Source organism: Pelmatolapia mariae, linkage group LG20 (assembly GCF_036321145.2).
Source record: "Pelmatolapia mariae isolate MD_Pm_ZW linkage group LG20, Pm_UMD_F_2, whole genome shotgun sequence".
Lineage (NCBI taxonomy): Eukaryota > Metazoa > Chordata > Actinopteri > Cichliformes > Cichlidae > Pelmatolapia > Pelmatolapia mariae.
In genome coordinates, this window is record NC_086244.1 from 9411499 (window position 1) to 9427604 (window position 16106).

Below are 16106 nucleotides of genomic sequence, written 5' to 3' on the forward strand. Positions count from 1 at the left end.
CAGCAGTACTCACTCTGTATAAGATGTATATGAGAAGAGCCAGAAGCAGTAAACCAGCCAGAATAGCCAAGATGATGATCCACAGTGGAACTGAGTTCTCGATATCCGGCTTGTTCCAAACCACTGGAGTCACCACCTGAGGATGACAAGACAAGACGTCTTCATCCAAACTACAACAATACAAAAATATGTACTAAAAATATAGATTTGTGTGAGATGAACAAGTTATAATAAATTGAATAACTTAATAAACACATTAAATACCTTTTTATTTCCACTGGGAAAAAGTTTAGGCTGGATTGCATATGGCATCTTCTTCACACGGTATTCTGCCAGGCACTCCAGCACATATTGCTTATAAGCTCTCTGAAGAAGAAAATATTACAAATTACATTCAAAATGCATACAATATACTAGTCATACACTAGGTGGCGACATTGACCATGTGCATCTCCCTACGAAAAACCCTTTAGCATACCTACCCTATGAGAAGCTGTGATAACCAAATATTAAATTTTCAGTACATACCACATAGATGGGAAATAAACTGTGTATTTTAGACATGACAAACACTGGTAGAAGCTACAGTATGAACACCAGTGTGGAGCAAACTGCATCCTCAGAAAGCAACTGTTGTCTCATTTGTTTAGGCAAATATGTGTAACTGGCAATACTGTTAACTGATTTAGAACTGCTGCTGAGTACAAATTGATCACAACCAAACATGACTTACTGACAACTCCAACTATCTGCCTTTCCTAGCAGCACATTTGAGGTCGAGTCTCAGTGTTGTTTTAATAACGTTTTAATAAAAATGGCTTCTTACTTCCTGCCAGAGCCTGACATGAGAAAATATACAGCGGTAGGCGAAGATCAATGTATCACTGTATTTTGTCTTATGTTTGGAAGATATGTAAAATGTACAGTATGTGTGTGGGGAGTTTGTATGGCAAGGTTCTTCCCCCACAAACCTCAGTGAAGGTCTCAGCCCAGACACGGGATCGCATTTTAAGGATAGCTGTAGTCCCCTTCTGCAGAAGACCCACATTGCATTCAACTTTCCAGCAGTCCACAGTAGAGCAGTTCTGTGCAAACAGAGAGAATGCCATCATTATGATGCGGTTTGCAATGTTAAATACATTTCAAGCCATTTTGTGCGAGAATAGCATCTAAAAAAATGTTATTCCCACTAAACTTAAATAATATGACAGAGCCTAAATTCAAGTGGAAGTCATTAAAGCAAATCTAAAAACTAGTAGAACAGATAAATAAAAGCCGGTGGAACAAATATACAAATATAACAAAGAACCCAATGTTATGATCCCTATTGCACGCCTGCTTCGAATTAGATTGAAGGAATGTCATGAGACTGTAAAAATGCAGCATGCACCACTCGCCACATTATTGCCCAACCACTAAAACCAGCCCATTTTTCTCAAGACTGTAGAGTACACAATCTTAATTAGATCCCCGTAGTGCAGCTTGATACATTTAACATTTTAAAACATGCGCACACTCTGTTTTAAAGCTGGTACTGTAGCCAGACCACCCCTAGACCGAGAGGTTTTGGCGGGTTTCCTGCGGGAACACATTAGTTTACTTATTACACAGAGAAGGGCAAAAGTAGGAGAAGAGGGTACCCGCCTAGGTCCTTTAGGCTCAGTCTTAGACAGACTTAATAATTATTCAGACAGAGAGCATATCAGTCTGCTTCCGTTCGGTAGTCATGCTTGATGCCCAAGGGCAGCAGGGCCTCAAAGGTTTGTGAAAATGACATGCACATGGTCGAATGCCAAAGATGCCTCAGACTCAGTTCCCACATATATCCTCACTGGCAGGATTATGTGGTCAAGAGCTGGATCATGGAGGCATGGATCCTTAATAAAATGACAGTTGAGCTTGAAAACACAGCTTCTGTACGGAAGCGGTCTGTAAAGTTTTACAATTACGCTTGAATGGTGCTATAATAAATTAGGTGGTTTTGAATCAGAGTGTTGATCAGATAAAACTACTGTTAACTGCAGCCATATTTCAAGTAAGATAATGAGAGCATTTGGCAAGGTAAAACATAACAGAACCATTAAATACATGGAAGCCCTTTTTCATATATGACATGCTTGATGTTAGATTTATAATTAGTTAATCTTGAAGCTGACAGTTACCATTGCTGGTTAATAAATATGGCAGTCATTCATCATTAATAAGGACAGAATTAAGACTAATACGCACACAAGTCTACAGTCAGTATGTTAATAGATTGTTAATAAAGAGGACTTTGGTCCAGCCCCTGATAAAGATAAACATCTGCCAGGTGTCCCAACTTGGTAAACCCATGAGGTTTTAAAGGCCTTAAACATGCGTGTAAAGCACTCGGCCATTATTAGCCTACAAATTTTTTCCATCCTTCCATTTTCTTAGCAGCTTGTCCAATTCAGGGTAGCGAGGCGGCTGGAGCCTATCCCAGCTGTCATAAGACAAGAGGCGGGGTACACTCTGGACAGGCTTGCAGTCCTTCGAAAGGCTAACACAGAGAAACAGGCAATCATTCATGCTCACATTCACATCTACGGACAATTTAGAGTCACCAATTAACCTAACATGCAGGTCTTTGGACTGTGGGAGGAAGCTGGAGTGCCCAGAGAGAGCCCACACAAGCACAAAGAGGACATGCACAGAAAAGCCCCAGTCGTCTGGTATCTTTGAACCAAGACATCCTGCTTTTAGCAAGCAGAAAAGTCTGTAAAGTGGTTTCAAATGTATTACATGTGCTAGAACAATAAGATCTACCACTATTATCTTCAAAGAGCGCCCCATTCAGTGCCACTGAATGTTGCATGTCCCACAACACAATGAAAGTGAGGCCATTTTAAACAAATCAAAGTAATTTGGAAGTCTTTTGAGTTTTGGTGCAGTTAAAGCCAGCCCTTCAAAAACTAAACAGGTCATCTACAATTCTCACCATCTCACCTTTTCTTACCACAAAACAGTAATGCACGCTGATCAAGACTCACGCTGAATGGAGATGTCTATTCTCTCAGGCATAAGGAAAAAGTGCAGACACAAGAGAAACAGGAGAAAGGGCTGCTTCATACTGGAGTGTCATTGGACATGCTTGATAAACGACCACAGTTAGGAGAGACGGGCACAGAAACAAAGACTTCTTTGGTAGAGGCAGGTATCCACAGACAGAGGGAGATAGAGCAGCTACCTACAGCTGGGTGGATCAATAGGACCAGTGTGTGGGGGCTGAGCAGGCTTATAACACCCAGAGCCAAAAATTAGAGACAAGTCTGTGAACTAAGCAGTGCGTCACAGTCAAAAAGCCTCCCATGCCTTTTCCCCACCACTACTAAAGGCTCTTTAATGTTAATCACCACAATGGGACAAGCCTGTGGCCTCTGACCCCTCCCTTTTAACAACATCACAACCTAATTTCCCGTCCCCAGAGCCTAATGTAGGAGCAGGGCCAGTGTCACCAAAACAGGGTCGCATTTATACACAAAAAAGCATCAAATCTATAGTTTCAAATATAAGTTTATGTGTGGTGCAAAAATGCATTTACTTTCATAATCATATTTACTCCAAACTACAAACTAAAGCTTGTCATTCCTTTGCTTTAAAGACACTATCACAATCAGTCACCGACTGCTAGACTCCACCTTTTTGTCTGACAGAGTTCATTCATGCATAAAACATGTTGCTCTTACAGAATGTGACAATTTCCCTCGAAATGCCTTACCAGGTTAGTCAAATGAGCAAGCTGATTCTTGTGGACGTCCCTCCTCTCGAGGCGATGCTCATGGCCCTTTAGCGCCAGAATAGGTGATTCCGTGGATGAGCGCTGGAGCTAAAGGAAAACAGAAACACACCAGCCACCCATTAGAACAACACAGATACTGACCTCACTAGGCAGAAAAGTGCACCACCCTTTCTGTCAATATAAGACCTAATGTTAGCATGACCCTGAGGCTTTTTGTCATTAATCAGAAGCATGTGAGCTCTACTCCTTATGGATTCCCATGGAAATACACCACACTTAGCAATTCACTAGGGGGGGGGAAAACATTAGATCACAGCTAAGACAGATGACCACTCACAGCTCTGCTCAACATCTGTCAAACGTCACATGTAAACACAAACAACCACACTAAAACGTTTTGCCCACAAAATCCCCAAGTTACAACTTAGTATAAGGGGGTGTTGTAGATGAATGAGTGTGTTGCTGGGTGAGGTGGTTCATCAAGCTGTGCTGAGCATAGGGAAGAGTTTGAACTTCAAAGCAGTGGTGGGGAAAGTGTCCTGGGTGGAGTCGAGATTCAGGGTGGAGAAGGTGGGTGTGGGCCAACCGTTGGGAATCACACTGGGAAATGATGGGAGATCTTCACTCTCTGACTTTGCCTCATTTGACCCTGAGAGGTGTTCATCTGAATGTCACTCACTTTGAGGTTTCGGTGGTTCATGTTTTTGTCAGCTGTGCAGTTAATGGGGCCTTCAGTGGAGAACTCCAGAGGGTAAAGGAGAGTTTGACCTTGGACACGGAAAGGGCAGCGCAGCTCAAGTAGGGTGTGGCTGATCCTACTAGGGCCATTGTTCACAAGCTGGAAAAAGGAGTGAAAAAGAAACATTTTACTATATCAAACATTAAAAAAACTATAAGAGTCCCCTTAAGTTTTTCATTTCTTTCTCCAAGCAGTTTCTTTCCCATGCTGAAATATTAATATCTGGTGTACTTTTTTTAAATCTACAAATCCATGGATCTGCACTGGCGTAAATCCCACCGTGTGATCTGGTTTTCCTCCTCTGCTGCTCTAGAAAGACTTCTTTCTTTTTGAACTATAATTTCTGCTTTCAACCCAATCTGCTCAACCCCACTGAGCTTGCACAGCTAACATTGATTACCTCATAGATGTGTTCCACGGCAGGCCCAACGTCCACCTCCACGTTGTAATTTTTGGTCAGTTTCCAGTTGGCCGGCGGAAAGAAGACCTTATCTGGTCGAGACACACTTAAAATGGGAAGGAGGGGTATGAGAGTATGTGGAGGGAGGCACTAGGGATTTAATGAATTCACAAAAGTACGAATGGGGGAATTCTAACACTCAGCTCACCCCTGTAGAATGACATCAGCCTTAACAATCACCTCCAGCTTGCAGGCTACAACCTCACTATGGGAATTATTCTCATTTTTACTGTGGAAACAGAGAATGGAAAAAAAAGATCTGATTAGCTGATGTCATTTGAGAGTTGTGAAAATCAGTACTATTAAATCAGAAGTAGTTGATATTGTGTACACTTTTTCTATTTTTTCCTGTGTTGGTGATCACATGAAATTGTACCTGCGGATTTGCGCCTCGAACTGAATCGTTTTGTGTGTGTCCTTCAGCCGCGGCACTTTGAAACGTAGGCCTGCCCAGAGCTAAGGAAAGGAAGTTCAGACATATTAACATCCTCTGAATTTTTTCTCATTACAAGTAACAGAGAAAAGGAAAGAAATAGACCCTATCTAAAATTACTGACTGACTGTTTGAGCATGTAGCAGCACAAAAATGTGACTTCTTGTTCCTGTGCTGCACATTATTAAGGGGTCATTTCAGATCCATTTACAATAAAGAAGTCGTTTTGTCACTTTGAGTTAACATGTAGCCAACTGTCTTGCACCGCGAACCTATTAAAAACATGCTGACTTGTGACTCAATCAATAAAAAAAGGGAACCAATAGAACAAATGTAGCCTGTACTTCCTGCCACACCATTTCCTGACACACGTTGACTTTTCCTGTGCTGTCCACACCCAAAATGAAGATCGCATCACTTCCTTTTTTAGTTTCTATGAACTGATAACTGATACATTAAATTTCAGATACTATTTATATGTCCTATGTAAACAAAACAAGCAAACAAACAACCTTGTTTGTGCCACAACACTTAAACTTCTTAAGCACTGAGCTAAAAGAGAAAGACAGCCAAAAGACAACATTGCTCCTACATTGGTGCCCGACTTCATTGGGTTCCCCAAATCACAGCTGAGGTATCGGGTCTGGTTCTCCGTCTCATAGCTGCAAGTCAGCTGGGTCAAGGTCTGGAAAAGAGGACAGACCACATCGAAAGAAAATCATCAAAAAAAAAGATTAAAGTCCCAATAGTCCCAAAATCAGGGTGTAAGTTTGATTTTTTCTATTCACCTCATTATTGCGGGCAATGCCAATGTAGTCAGCTTCAGGGGGCAGCACCACATACAGGTCTGCTTCATACGCCCCTCCCTCACCCTCATTCCTGGCATTGAATGTCAAGGTCAGCGAGTTGTCATCACCAAGGTAGACTTCCTTCCTGTCACTGAGGACCCAAGAAAAAAAAAGGAAAAAAAATACAAAACAAAAAAACCCCCAAATGATTAGTTGGGTCACTAGATAAATACCTCCATAAATAAACATGGATTAAGTTGTTTTCCAAGTAAACAAGGCCATTCTTTGTTCCCATTTGCTGGCAGTGGAACAGGCAATAAATTGCAAATTGCTCTAATAAAACTAATATAACTGCATGCACTGTGCTTATAAGATCTATTTTATTTAGAACCTGGCTGCAAAAATGCAACAATTAGATTAATCTCAAAATAGCCCACTTTACATAATTTTTTTCCCCATGTGATATTAAAGACATATAAAAGGCGCAGCATTATAAAACATCTCCCATTTATTGCTTTTTCTCACTCCCTACACCTTCCTCCAAAGCTAGGCACAAAGAGAAATTCCACAGGAAGGGCCACAAGGGCACTTTTAATTAAAGTCTATTCTCATAAAAGCAAGAGACAGCAAAAGGGAGACGAGTTATAAAGCCGATCCTCTGCTGGCCAAAGATTCAGCTGGGGCCTGATTTTAACTGACATGGCACTTTTTAAAGCAAACAAAGCCTCAAAATTAGAAAACACCACAAAACCCTAAGACTTCCCTGAGGGACCCTTGGTCTAACAGGTTATGTGATTTGGCAGCGGAATAGAAAAAAAAAACATCGTACAAATGTTGGATACTTTTTTCTCTGAAATTCCACTAAATCATGACCATCTGATCACCCCCTCCAACAACTATTAGGCTGCCATAATTTACTGCAGAGCAGACGAAAATCAACAAAGTATTATTTTAATTGCGCTAATCACACTTTTTACGTCTGGGTTTCTATCGGATGGGGCGCAGCAGAATCCCAGCAGGTTGTTCCATATGTAATAGATAAGTTATACATTGGGAAAATGGGGTCAGATGGTAGATAAATATAGGAATGTGAAATCAAAATGACAGAGCAGAGAAGGGAGCATCAGGGAGGCAGTTATTTTTGAGAAAACTGCTAACAGATTTCTGGAATCAAAGTGTAGCGGGGATGGTGATGAAGACAGGGTTGGGCCTCTTGCAAACAGATTCCTTTCATCTTTTCTGTCTTTCCCCCTTTAGCGTTTGTCACAGCACCTGTGGAGCTGAGCTATTTCTTGCTTTGTTTTGTTTTTAACGAATGGTGCCCCTACTGTACTGCAAAATTGTAGCTATTAACACTCACACTGTGGTTTGTTAAACTAAACAAAAAGTAGAGAACAAGAACAACAGCTGTTTTTATGCTTTAGGGTCTCTTTTTGCATAGCGGAGGCGAAAATTTCAGTGTCTGTAATCCTGTTCAGGGTTCACTGTGTAATATCCATTGAATTTTAATCTATTTTCTAAAACCTATATGCTCTGGGATTTTTAGAAACAGCTAAGGAAAAAGACTCACCCGCTAACAGCCAGCTTCAAGTCAGGAACACAGATGTTGTCCTCTCCACAGTCCAACAGAATCTGTGCCTAGAAGATACAAATTGAAGATGATAAAAGTTTGAATATAGGGGTGCAGGCCAACATCACACAGTAGGTTGTGACACTTATTCTACACGTGAAGAGAATTAGGTACACAAGATAAATCACAAGATCTGTTTAAGGAAGAGAACAAGATGAGTGTAGCAAGATGCAACATGCAGTATGACTAATATATTCCACCACCTGTCTCTGGACCACCACCCAAGATGCACACACACCTGGACTGCAACCCCTCTTATTTACAAGAGATCATCACTACACATCAGACAGCTAAAAACACAGAGACAATAACTGCCTCAGTGAGGTCATGACAGGAACAGACAGCCTGATGAGCCAGCTGTCCAGGCACGCACGTGCTTTCTGTTTGCAATGTAAAACGGGGGGAGATTATAAACAGGGTGCAGATCAGAGCCCGTACAAAAGAAGATACTCCTATGGAGCTGAGCACAAAGCAGCCAGCTCCCAACTCTAACCAGTGTCCCACATCACAGCGCTATGTGGTAAACCGCGCTTTCACCACACACTACACCACTGTGGAGCATGATCAAATGTAAAGGGAGAAACCTACAGCCTAAAGGAACTTGCTGAGACATAAGATATCTCTGTTGACCTGACAGCAGGAGGGATGGTTCAGAGATTACAGTGGAGGGAAAGACAAGAAAGGAGCAGAAACACTGCCGGATAAGTGGATGACCGCTGAACGTGTGGCAGGGAAAGCCCTGTGGATTGCTAAATTGCATCTCGCCGCGACTATGACAGTGTGATGATGTTCATGACGATAAAGACAATAAATAGAAATACAGGAGAAGATTAGAGAGAGCCAAGAAACCCCCCTTGTCATTACACCATCTAGGAGCTCTAATTATGCACACCATGGTAACCACCATGCTAACTTGGCCGCACGTGCACCCCAGCTCATATGTCTGTTTGGGGCAGGAAAACAACATTCGTATCATCATCACTGTACTTAAACAACATGAACACTGACATCAGCATGTGACATAATGAGGCCAAGTATCATTTGGTAAAAACAAAACACAACCTTGGCAATATGACTGGAGCACATTCATCAAAATCATATTCAATTGGTCAGATGATTTTGTTTTAAGAACAAGGAGGGCATTCATTCACAATTTCAGCCAGTTCCAAGTTCTACAAAGGTGGCTGCAACTTGAATCTTTACTGGCATGCGTACAAATGCATGCTATGTGCAAGACGAGCGATGCGATAGCAATTAATAGATCCATCATAATGCCACAAATCTTCACAGATACATGTGGAAAATGTTAGGATGAGAGAGTGAGACTGCGCTCGGCGCATCAGCTGCCTTTCATTCGCACTCCAGCTTTGAGACAGTACGAACTTGGCAGAGTCTATGAACTGTTATATCGCCTACCACACATTCTCAAAGCATATGTGGAAATCAAGAGGGCATCATGTATCTATTCTAGGCCAAGGGTGTAGTATAATAGTCACCATACTCTGTTTATATGCCGTTATATTCATACAGAGTAAAGCAAAATTAATTAAATCTGTTGGCAGTCTGACACCACTCCCACTCTGCTTTTACACATTCAAAGAACGGATTCAGGTTTACGGCTAATCCTTTCTCTCAGGCTTGTCTCAAGGTCTTGGTTCAGCAGTAGACCACATCTGTTGGAGGCCCAAAAGCTTTGATATTTAGGAAAGAAAAACAGCAGTGAAAAGGTCCAAAAGGAAAAAAAGATAGAAACACACAAGGGTAGAGAACCAAAAAGAAAGAGATGGAGATCAAACTAGACTGATTGCTATTCCCCTAATGCTCCAATCTGGTGGCTGTTGCTGAATTAAACATATGGTGCATGCTGTGCCACAGCTGAAAAGATGCCTTCATGTAGAAATGCTGAGACACTTCAACCAGAGGGGCTAACATTCTGACCGTGCCCCTCCCTGAAATATTGACCATCCTTCTGTGCCTGCAGCTCTGAAAACACTCACCTCAGTAGCTAAGCAGGCCAAGAGCTACTCCTGCTGGGACAAGGAAACACGCCACTGTACATGTGTCTCACATTTTCATTTTGAAAACAACTTTCCAGACACCCTGGATCTCTTCCCAGCCGAGTAATTTTGAATTTAAAGAACAAAGAAAAGATTCACACTTTCATCATGAACAGAAGAGTCAGTAAGGAGTTGGCCAGTGATTACTGAATGATGGCGGAAAGTGCTATCGAGAGATCAGAGAGAATGAGTCGAAGGAATCTCAGTCGCACATGCAGATTATTAGTGAAGTTACTATATAATAATTTAAACAGCTCTGTAGATACCCGGGTTAATTAACTTAGCTGATAGAAGTGTAGTTCACGTCAAAGTACCTTTTGCTCAATTACGTGTGTGGTCTGATAGTTGAGGATGGGCCGCAGGCCGTGGGAGTCAGCTGCAGCTTTTGGGTCCAAGCTGAAGTTCAAGGCCACATAAATAGAGGAGAGTTTATCTCTGAACTCCTTCTCATCCTACAGTGAGAAAAACACATTTTGTGTCATACCACTGTGCAATTTGGCTGTTCAAAAGTGACACAGAAACAACTATAAAATGACTACAGCTATTAGTTACACTTCACTTATATGCAGTTTTTCAATAATTATTCTAAGCATTCCACAGACTTAAATGTCATTTTTTGTTAGAGAAAGAGAGGACATACTCTTAGGTAGATCCTTTTATGCTGGCACACTTGCTCTCCGTGGCTCAACCTCACAGTCATCGGGAGCAAAGGCTGCTGGGAATCCAAGAACAGAGCCCTCTTCACTGCACCTTTCTGCTTGTGCTTATGACTATCAAGCTGCACCTCCACCTGGAAATCTGGAACGCATAACACACACAAATGACCATTCATGGTGTGATGAATGTTCTAGAGTCACAAAGTGACAGGTCTGAAAAAGACCTCCATAAATACTCTGAAATACACACAACATAGTCAATGGCACATAGGGCAATTGTGTACTGAGGGGGACTAATAAGAGATGATAACTAAGAGGTAACGAGAAAAAATGTTGAGGACAGAAGAGGACAGATCACTCAAGGTGGATCACAAAGGACATTTGGCATGCTGCACTCCCTTTTTGTCATGACAAAGTCTGAAAATCTGCATTAGCTGCCAAAACACTTTAACCTACAGACTGTTATGGATTTAAAACATTACCACTGGTGGCTATTTGACAGTTTCCTTGCTTGTAATAAAATGCAGATGTGGAAAATTGGCTCACCTAAGTTCTTTGGAAGGTGCTTCCCATCAGCAGATATGCAGAAACTCAGGTTGACACTGTTTTGGGAAGAAAGGACAAGGACATGATGAGAGAAGCATATCCATTAATGGCAGAGACTCAGTTTAAATACTGTACACATAAGACACCTCACATGCCCTCCCTTGTTCTCTCGCCTTCTCTCATGGGTGACTTTTTTTGTGTGTGTCAGCTCATTACATGGTTCACATTACAAGGCGTGGAGCACACTGAGCTTTCAGTGAATATTGTGACAAAAACCACACATGTTTGGAGATAGGCTGGCATAAAACTACTTTTGCCGGCCAGGCTGATAAATCAGTGTGTCTCCGCTTTCCACCCGCAGCCCTCCCCACACACAAAGAAATAGCAGAGTTAAGAAGGGTGAAATTGAGCAACGACTCAGGTTTCAGTGCTGACCAGTGAGTGGCTGTCTATATAAGCCTGTAGCTCTCTCCCATGACATCAGCCACACAACATGCCACCGCTGTCCAAGTCTGCAACCCCAAAACCCCCAGCCCCTTCACTAGTAACCCCTTGAAAGAGTCACAGAAAAAAAATAATGCAAAAGAGAAAAGAAAGATGGATGAGCTTTACCGAAAAAAAAGCAAAGTAACAGGAAGAGAGGTGAAAAATGAGAGCAAAAGACAGAGAAAGTGCAAAGCCTCCTTTTGAAGAGTAGCAATAACTTCATATGAATGCTCCTGTGTCTGCCCTTTTCAGCACAACTGTGTGCGCACGCTCACAGGAGTCTACGTGTCCTGATGTTTCCCAGCTGTGTTTCACCACCAAACAATATCTCATTCAAAGCAACTGCAAAAACCTTCCAGCCCCTCCCCTCCCATTATTTCCTCCGCTCTCCTCCCCCCGATCACCAAAATCTCCCCATCACCAGGCAACGTAGCACAATCAAGACATATGTGTATACAACAGTTTCCTTTATGGATCAGCGTGTAGAGAAGAGGGGGAAAAGCTGAAACAGGAGCACAGTGTCAACCGTGTCGAGCAGCAAGCTACCGTGGTCTGCTTCCTCTAGGGTTTTTCTTTTTTTTTCTCTTTTTTTTGGGGGGAGCTGGATACTTTGCACAGTTAGAGCAGGCTGAAAACTGCAAACAATGCTGCTATTCAACTTTTTTTTCTCTCTCCACTCCACAAAATAAAGCGTGTGATATGAAGACACTCTGAAAATAGGTCAGATAAGAGCAGTCCTCAGAATACCACCACTGTGTAAAGGATATTCTTTATCAAAACTTCCTATTATGATAGAAATGTTTATGCATGGGGGAAATGGGGAAGCCCATGTCTCTGCAGTTGGGTCAAATAAATACCAAAAGTGAAGAGCTGCAGGAAACAGAGTGTTCTGTAATTCTGGACCGTCTGAATACTCACCAGGAAACGGGAATGCTAGAGTTTCCAGTGGTGAGAATGCAGTTCTTCTCCTCAGGATTAATCATGGTGGGGGAAACTGTCAGAGAGGCACTGGTGTTGACTATCGGGCGGGATCTGTAGACAACAACAAGAATGCTGATTGAAGACACAGTCATCAGATATTACAGTTTCCACTTTAAGTGCTTTATAGATTAGCTTCATTATAGATTAGCTTCATTATAGATTAGCTTCAGATTTTGGAAACTCTATTTCTCTGTCTTTCCTTTTGTTTTGTTTTTACACTATATCTGTAGAGTGACCAAACATTTATCTTGGTACACCAGACAGATGAACACAGCCATGCTTTTTTTTCCCCCAGACTTAATTTTGGAATTTGACTTTTCAATCAAGCAAAAACATACATAAAAATAAAACATACCTATATAGGATAGCCTTATTAATACCAAAAGCTCCAACAATGAGATCTGAGGAAATTAAGAAAGATAAATTAAACACACAATAAAAATATAAAACGTTAATGATGCTCATTACAAATTTCATCCTCACTTACCTGGGTATCCGTTCATGTCCAGGTCCTTAGCACCTCTGAGGGCAAATCCAAAGCTGGCAGGAATAGTCCCTGCAGCCCACTGTCCCCTAATCACCTGAGATGGCTTTTGTCTGAGTCCTTCTGAGTATCCATTATAAATATAGACCAGTCCTTGCTGATCCTCTCCTCCAAATGGACAGCTGATAGCCACATCTTGCAGGGGAAAAAAGTTAACTTATATTACCGTTTAAATTTAGAGAAAGAAACTAAAAATCACAGAGCACTTTATTTACAGTTTCAGCTGTTTTTCACTACAAAATTAATGCACATGCTTTACTTAAATAGCCTGTGTAGATTGCTTTGCTCTACAAAGCGTTGCTAATGTTTTGAAATTGCACAAAGAAGCCACTTAAGATGCAAAACTTTTTTTCTTTGACATAAGGACACTGGGGCATTTAGCAGCCAACCTATGTGATGATGCTCTGTGTGATCTACATAATTTCCAGTTATGTAGGAATGAAACTTCCGGTCCATTTCTGTGATTAAAGCTAAAACTGAATCCTAGCTGATCAGCTCTCATGTTCATCCTCTTATACCAAGATCACTTGATATACTCATCATTGTATATACTATATCATTTATTGACTATATGCCTTATATTGTGACATAAGCAGCAACACTTAAGGTTCATAACCAATAACTGTTTTATATTTTAAGCTAAACACTTAGTTACCATCCATAACAGTCTTTAGGTTTAGCATTATTAGTATTCTAGTTTGGTTCATTTATAAAGTGAAATATATTGTAGGCTATAAATATTGTTGAAGTCACCAAAGCTATTCGGCTTCATTCTTTAGAGACCATAAGTGGTTCAAGCAAGCACATTTATACAGAGTGCCATTGTGTTATAGCGTAATCTTCGATATTATAACAAAGCACACAAGCATTCTCTGAAAGTGTAATGAGAAAAAAGTAGCATCATAATAGATTGTTACTAAATTTCCTTCTTTTAAATTGTTGCCTTATATATATCATTTCCCCACATTACCAATTTCTGTCCTACCATATTATAATTCCATATTCTTACCATTGAAACCATCCAAGTTCAGATCTCCCAATGGTGCAATGGTGCTGCCAAATCTCCCAAACACCTGAGTGCCTGTTAGAGGTAGGCGGGACTCTAGTTTCAAGGGGCTACGCTGGAGATAAACGTAGACTTGGCCCATCTCTTCCAGGCGTCCATGAGAACTTCGGACCATGAGCATGGGAGCTCCCACCAGCAGGTCAACCATCCTGCAGACAAAACAGGAAAATCACAAAAAAGAATTTAAAGTCAGATACACTGAAAAATAAAAGAAAGACACACAGACAGCTACTACTCACCCATCACTGTTAATGTCAGTTGTGGCCACCGCATACCCAAAATATGAGCCCATCTATTTAAAAAAAACAAAAAAGAAAAGGTGTTTCCATGACTTTAAACATCACATCAACAGAAGCCATGATTAAAGTTTAAGCAGTCCAAAATCCCAAACCCTCGCACTGTTAAACTAAACTTCAGGCGTGTTTTCTCTGTTGCTAGAACAAAAAAAATCATAAAGCCTCAAGAAATCACAAAGGCTTGATGGGTTTTACAGGTTGGGTCCAGTGAAGGCCTGTCGGTTCCATTTCTCGTTCAGTTTCTGTCACGATTTTCAGTCTACAAAGCACTGCAAAAGCAGTCTCAATTGCCGGAGTGTATGCAAATTCGCTTGTGATTATGTTTGTTCAGCTGAGTCAATCACCAGTGTTGAAATAAGTTGATTGCTTTTCTATTCCCAGAACCATTTGCACAAATTGCAACTGCACTTTCCCCCCAAGAACTGAGCTTTGCAGTATTGTGTTTGCTAGATTTTTGTCTCTATTGTGGTTTGCAGTAGAGGAAATTATTTATGCTTACTATGAATCAACAAATTAAGAGCTCTCGTGGGGAGCTGAGCAATAAAAACACAGAGGAAGTGGAGCATTACAGAACTTTCTGTAGTTGGCTCAGGTGGGAGTTTTTGGACTCACCTGCTCTCCAGTGTACTCAGTCATGTTTGTCAGATCTGTACCGTTCAGAATAGACACCTGCAACACAGCAAGCACATATGGTGAACTTTCTTTTTATAGGGTCTAATATAAGCACGATCCATGGAAAGGAATTCACTGCAAAAATAATCCCCACTGTGACAATATCGCTAAGGTTGTTTTCTTTCTTGTATCATTCCCAAGTATAAATCCCAGGCTTCCCATTCTAAAAGCGCTTAAATGAAAGCCAAAATGAGAGTGATGATTAAGCGATCTTACCGAACCATAAAGCATGTGTCCTTTTGGAACCCCAGCAACAAAATCTGTGAGACAAAGCAAAGATTTAAAGTGGGAAAAATACAGTTAAAGCCCAGTCAGAGGATAACAGAATTTAGTGAAGACATTTCCAGCTCAATAATTATGTAAAATATTGTAAGTGATTTATGTTTATCTTACTACAACTATAACATTCATGTTGCTCTGTAAATGTCTTTAAATGTTTCACGATTCGTCAACCTCACCTAATGCTGGCAGTGTCTACTACCTGATTTCTTGACTTACCTTCTACCCCATCACCACTAAATTCCCCAGCTGCAACAGAGTAGCCTGTAGGAAACACAAAAATTAGCTTTCGTGGCAGGTACATGACGATATGTGATTTAGCAAAAGTTTTAATTAGCTTACCTTGATAGCTGTCATCTTTCAAAGAATGGGCCTGTTTGGTCTGGATCTGGCCACTCACCGCCTGAATAAAATAGCCTGGATAGTATGCTTTGATAATGTCCTCCTTAGCTGCAGAAATCACTTGACCTAAAATAAGATAAGATAATGATAAGAAAGAAACTTGGAAGGACATACTGAGATTTCTGTTTGTGCGTGCGTGCGTGCGTGGTTTGTGTTTTTGACTTTTGATTGATGCAGGTCCTACATACCTTGCCAGAAATAACTGCCTGGTCCTCCCAGCACCACTTTGCCATCCTAAAAAAAAAATAACACCTGTGAATTACCTCAGTGGGAAAAAATACAACTATTCATCAAACCTGTGTTGGTTCACT

At 41.1% G+C, this 16106-nt stretch overlaps 1 protein-coding gene across 1 annotated transcript in view; it reads right to left on the reverse strand.

Annotated features, from left to right (window-relative positions):
• itga5 (integrin, alpha 5 (fibronectin receptor, alpha polypeptide)) overlaps positions 1 to 16106 on the reverse strand; it is a 32744-nt gene that overhangs the window by 2755 nt on the left and 13883 nt on the right. Inside the window, exons 6-29 of the mRNA XM_063465089.1 lie at positions 15984 to 16029; positions 15736 to 15861; positions 15613 to 15657; positions 15331 to 15374; positions 15055 to 15111; positions 14386 to 14438; positions 14090 to 14295; positions 13024 to 13215; positions 12892 to 12937; positions 12474 to 12587; positions 11070 to 11125; positions 10508 to 10665; positions 10182 to 10319; positions 7751 to 7818; positions 6181 to 6331; positions 5985 to 6077; positions 5336 to 5415; positions 5108 to 5188; positions 4900 to 5005; positions 4440 to 4598; positions 3740 to 3847; positions 972 to 1085; positions 265 to 366; positions 14 to 136 (exon numbers count right to left, since the gene is read on the reverse strand). Coding sequence (XP_063321159.1) covers positions 14 to 136; positions 265 to 366; positions 972 to 1085; positions 3740 to 3847; positions 4440 to 4598; positions 4900 to 5005; positions 5108 to 5188; positions 5336 to 5415; positions 5985 to 6077; positions 6181 to 6331; positions 7751 to 7818; positions 10182 to 10319; positions 10508 to 10665; positions 11070 to 11125; positions 12474 to 12587; positions 12892 to 12937; positions 13024 to 13215; positions 14090 to 14295; positions 14386 to 14438; positions 15055 to 15111; positions 15331 to 15374; positions 15613 to 15657; positions 15736 to 15861; positions 15984 to 16029 — 2466 coding nt within the window. The remainder of the gene's footprint in view (positions 1 to 13; positions 137 to 264; positions 367 to 971; positions 1086 to 3739; positions 3848 to 4439; positions 4599 to 4899; positions 5006 to 5107; positions 5189 to 5335; positions 5416 to 5984; positions 6078 to 6180; positions 6332 to 7750; positions 7819 to 10181; positions 10320 to 10507; positions 10666 to 11069; positions 11126 to 12473; positions 12588 to 12891; positions 12938 to 13023; positions 13216 to 14089; positions 14296 to 14385; positions 14439 to 15054; positions 15112 to 15330; positions 15375 to 15612; positions 15658 to 15735; positions 15862 to 15983; positions 16030 to 16106) is intronic.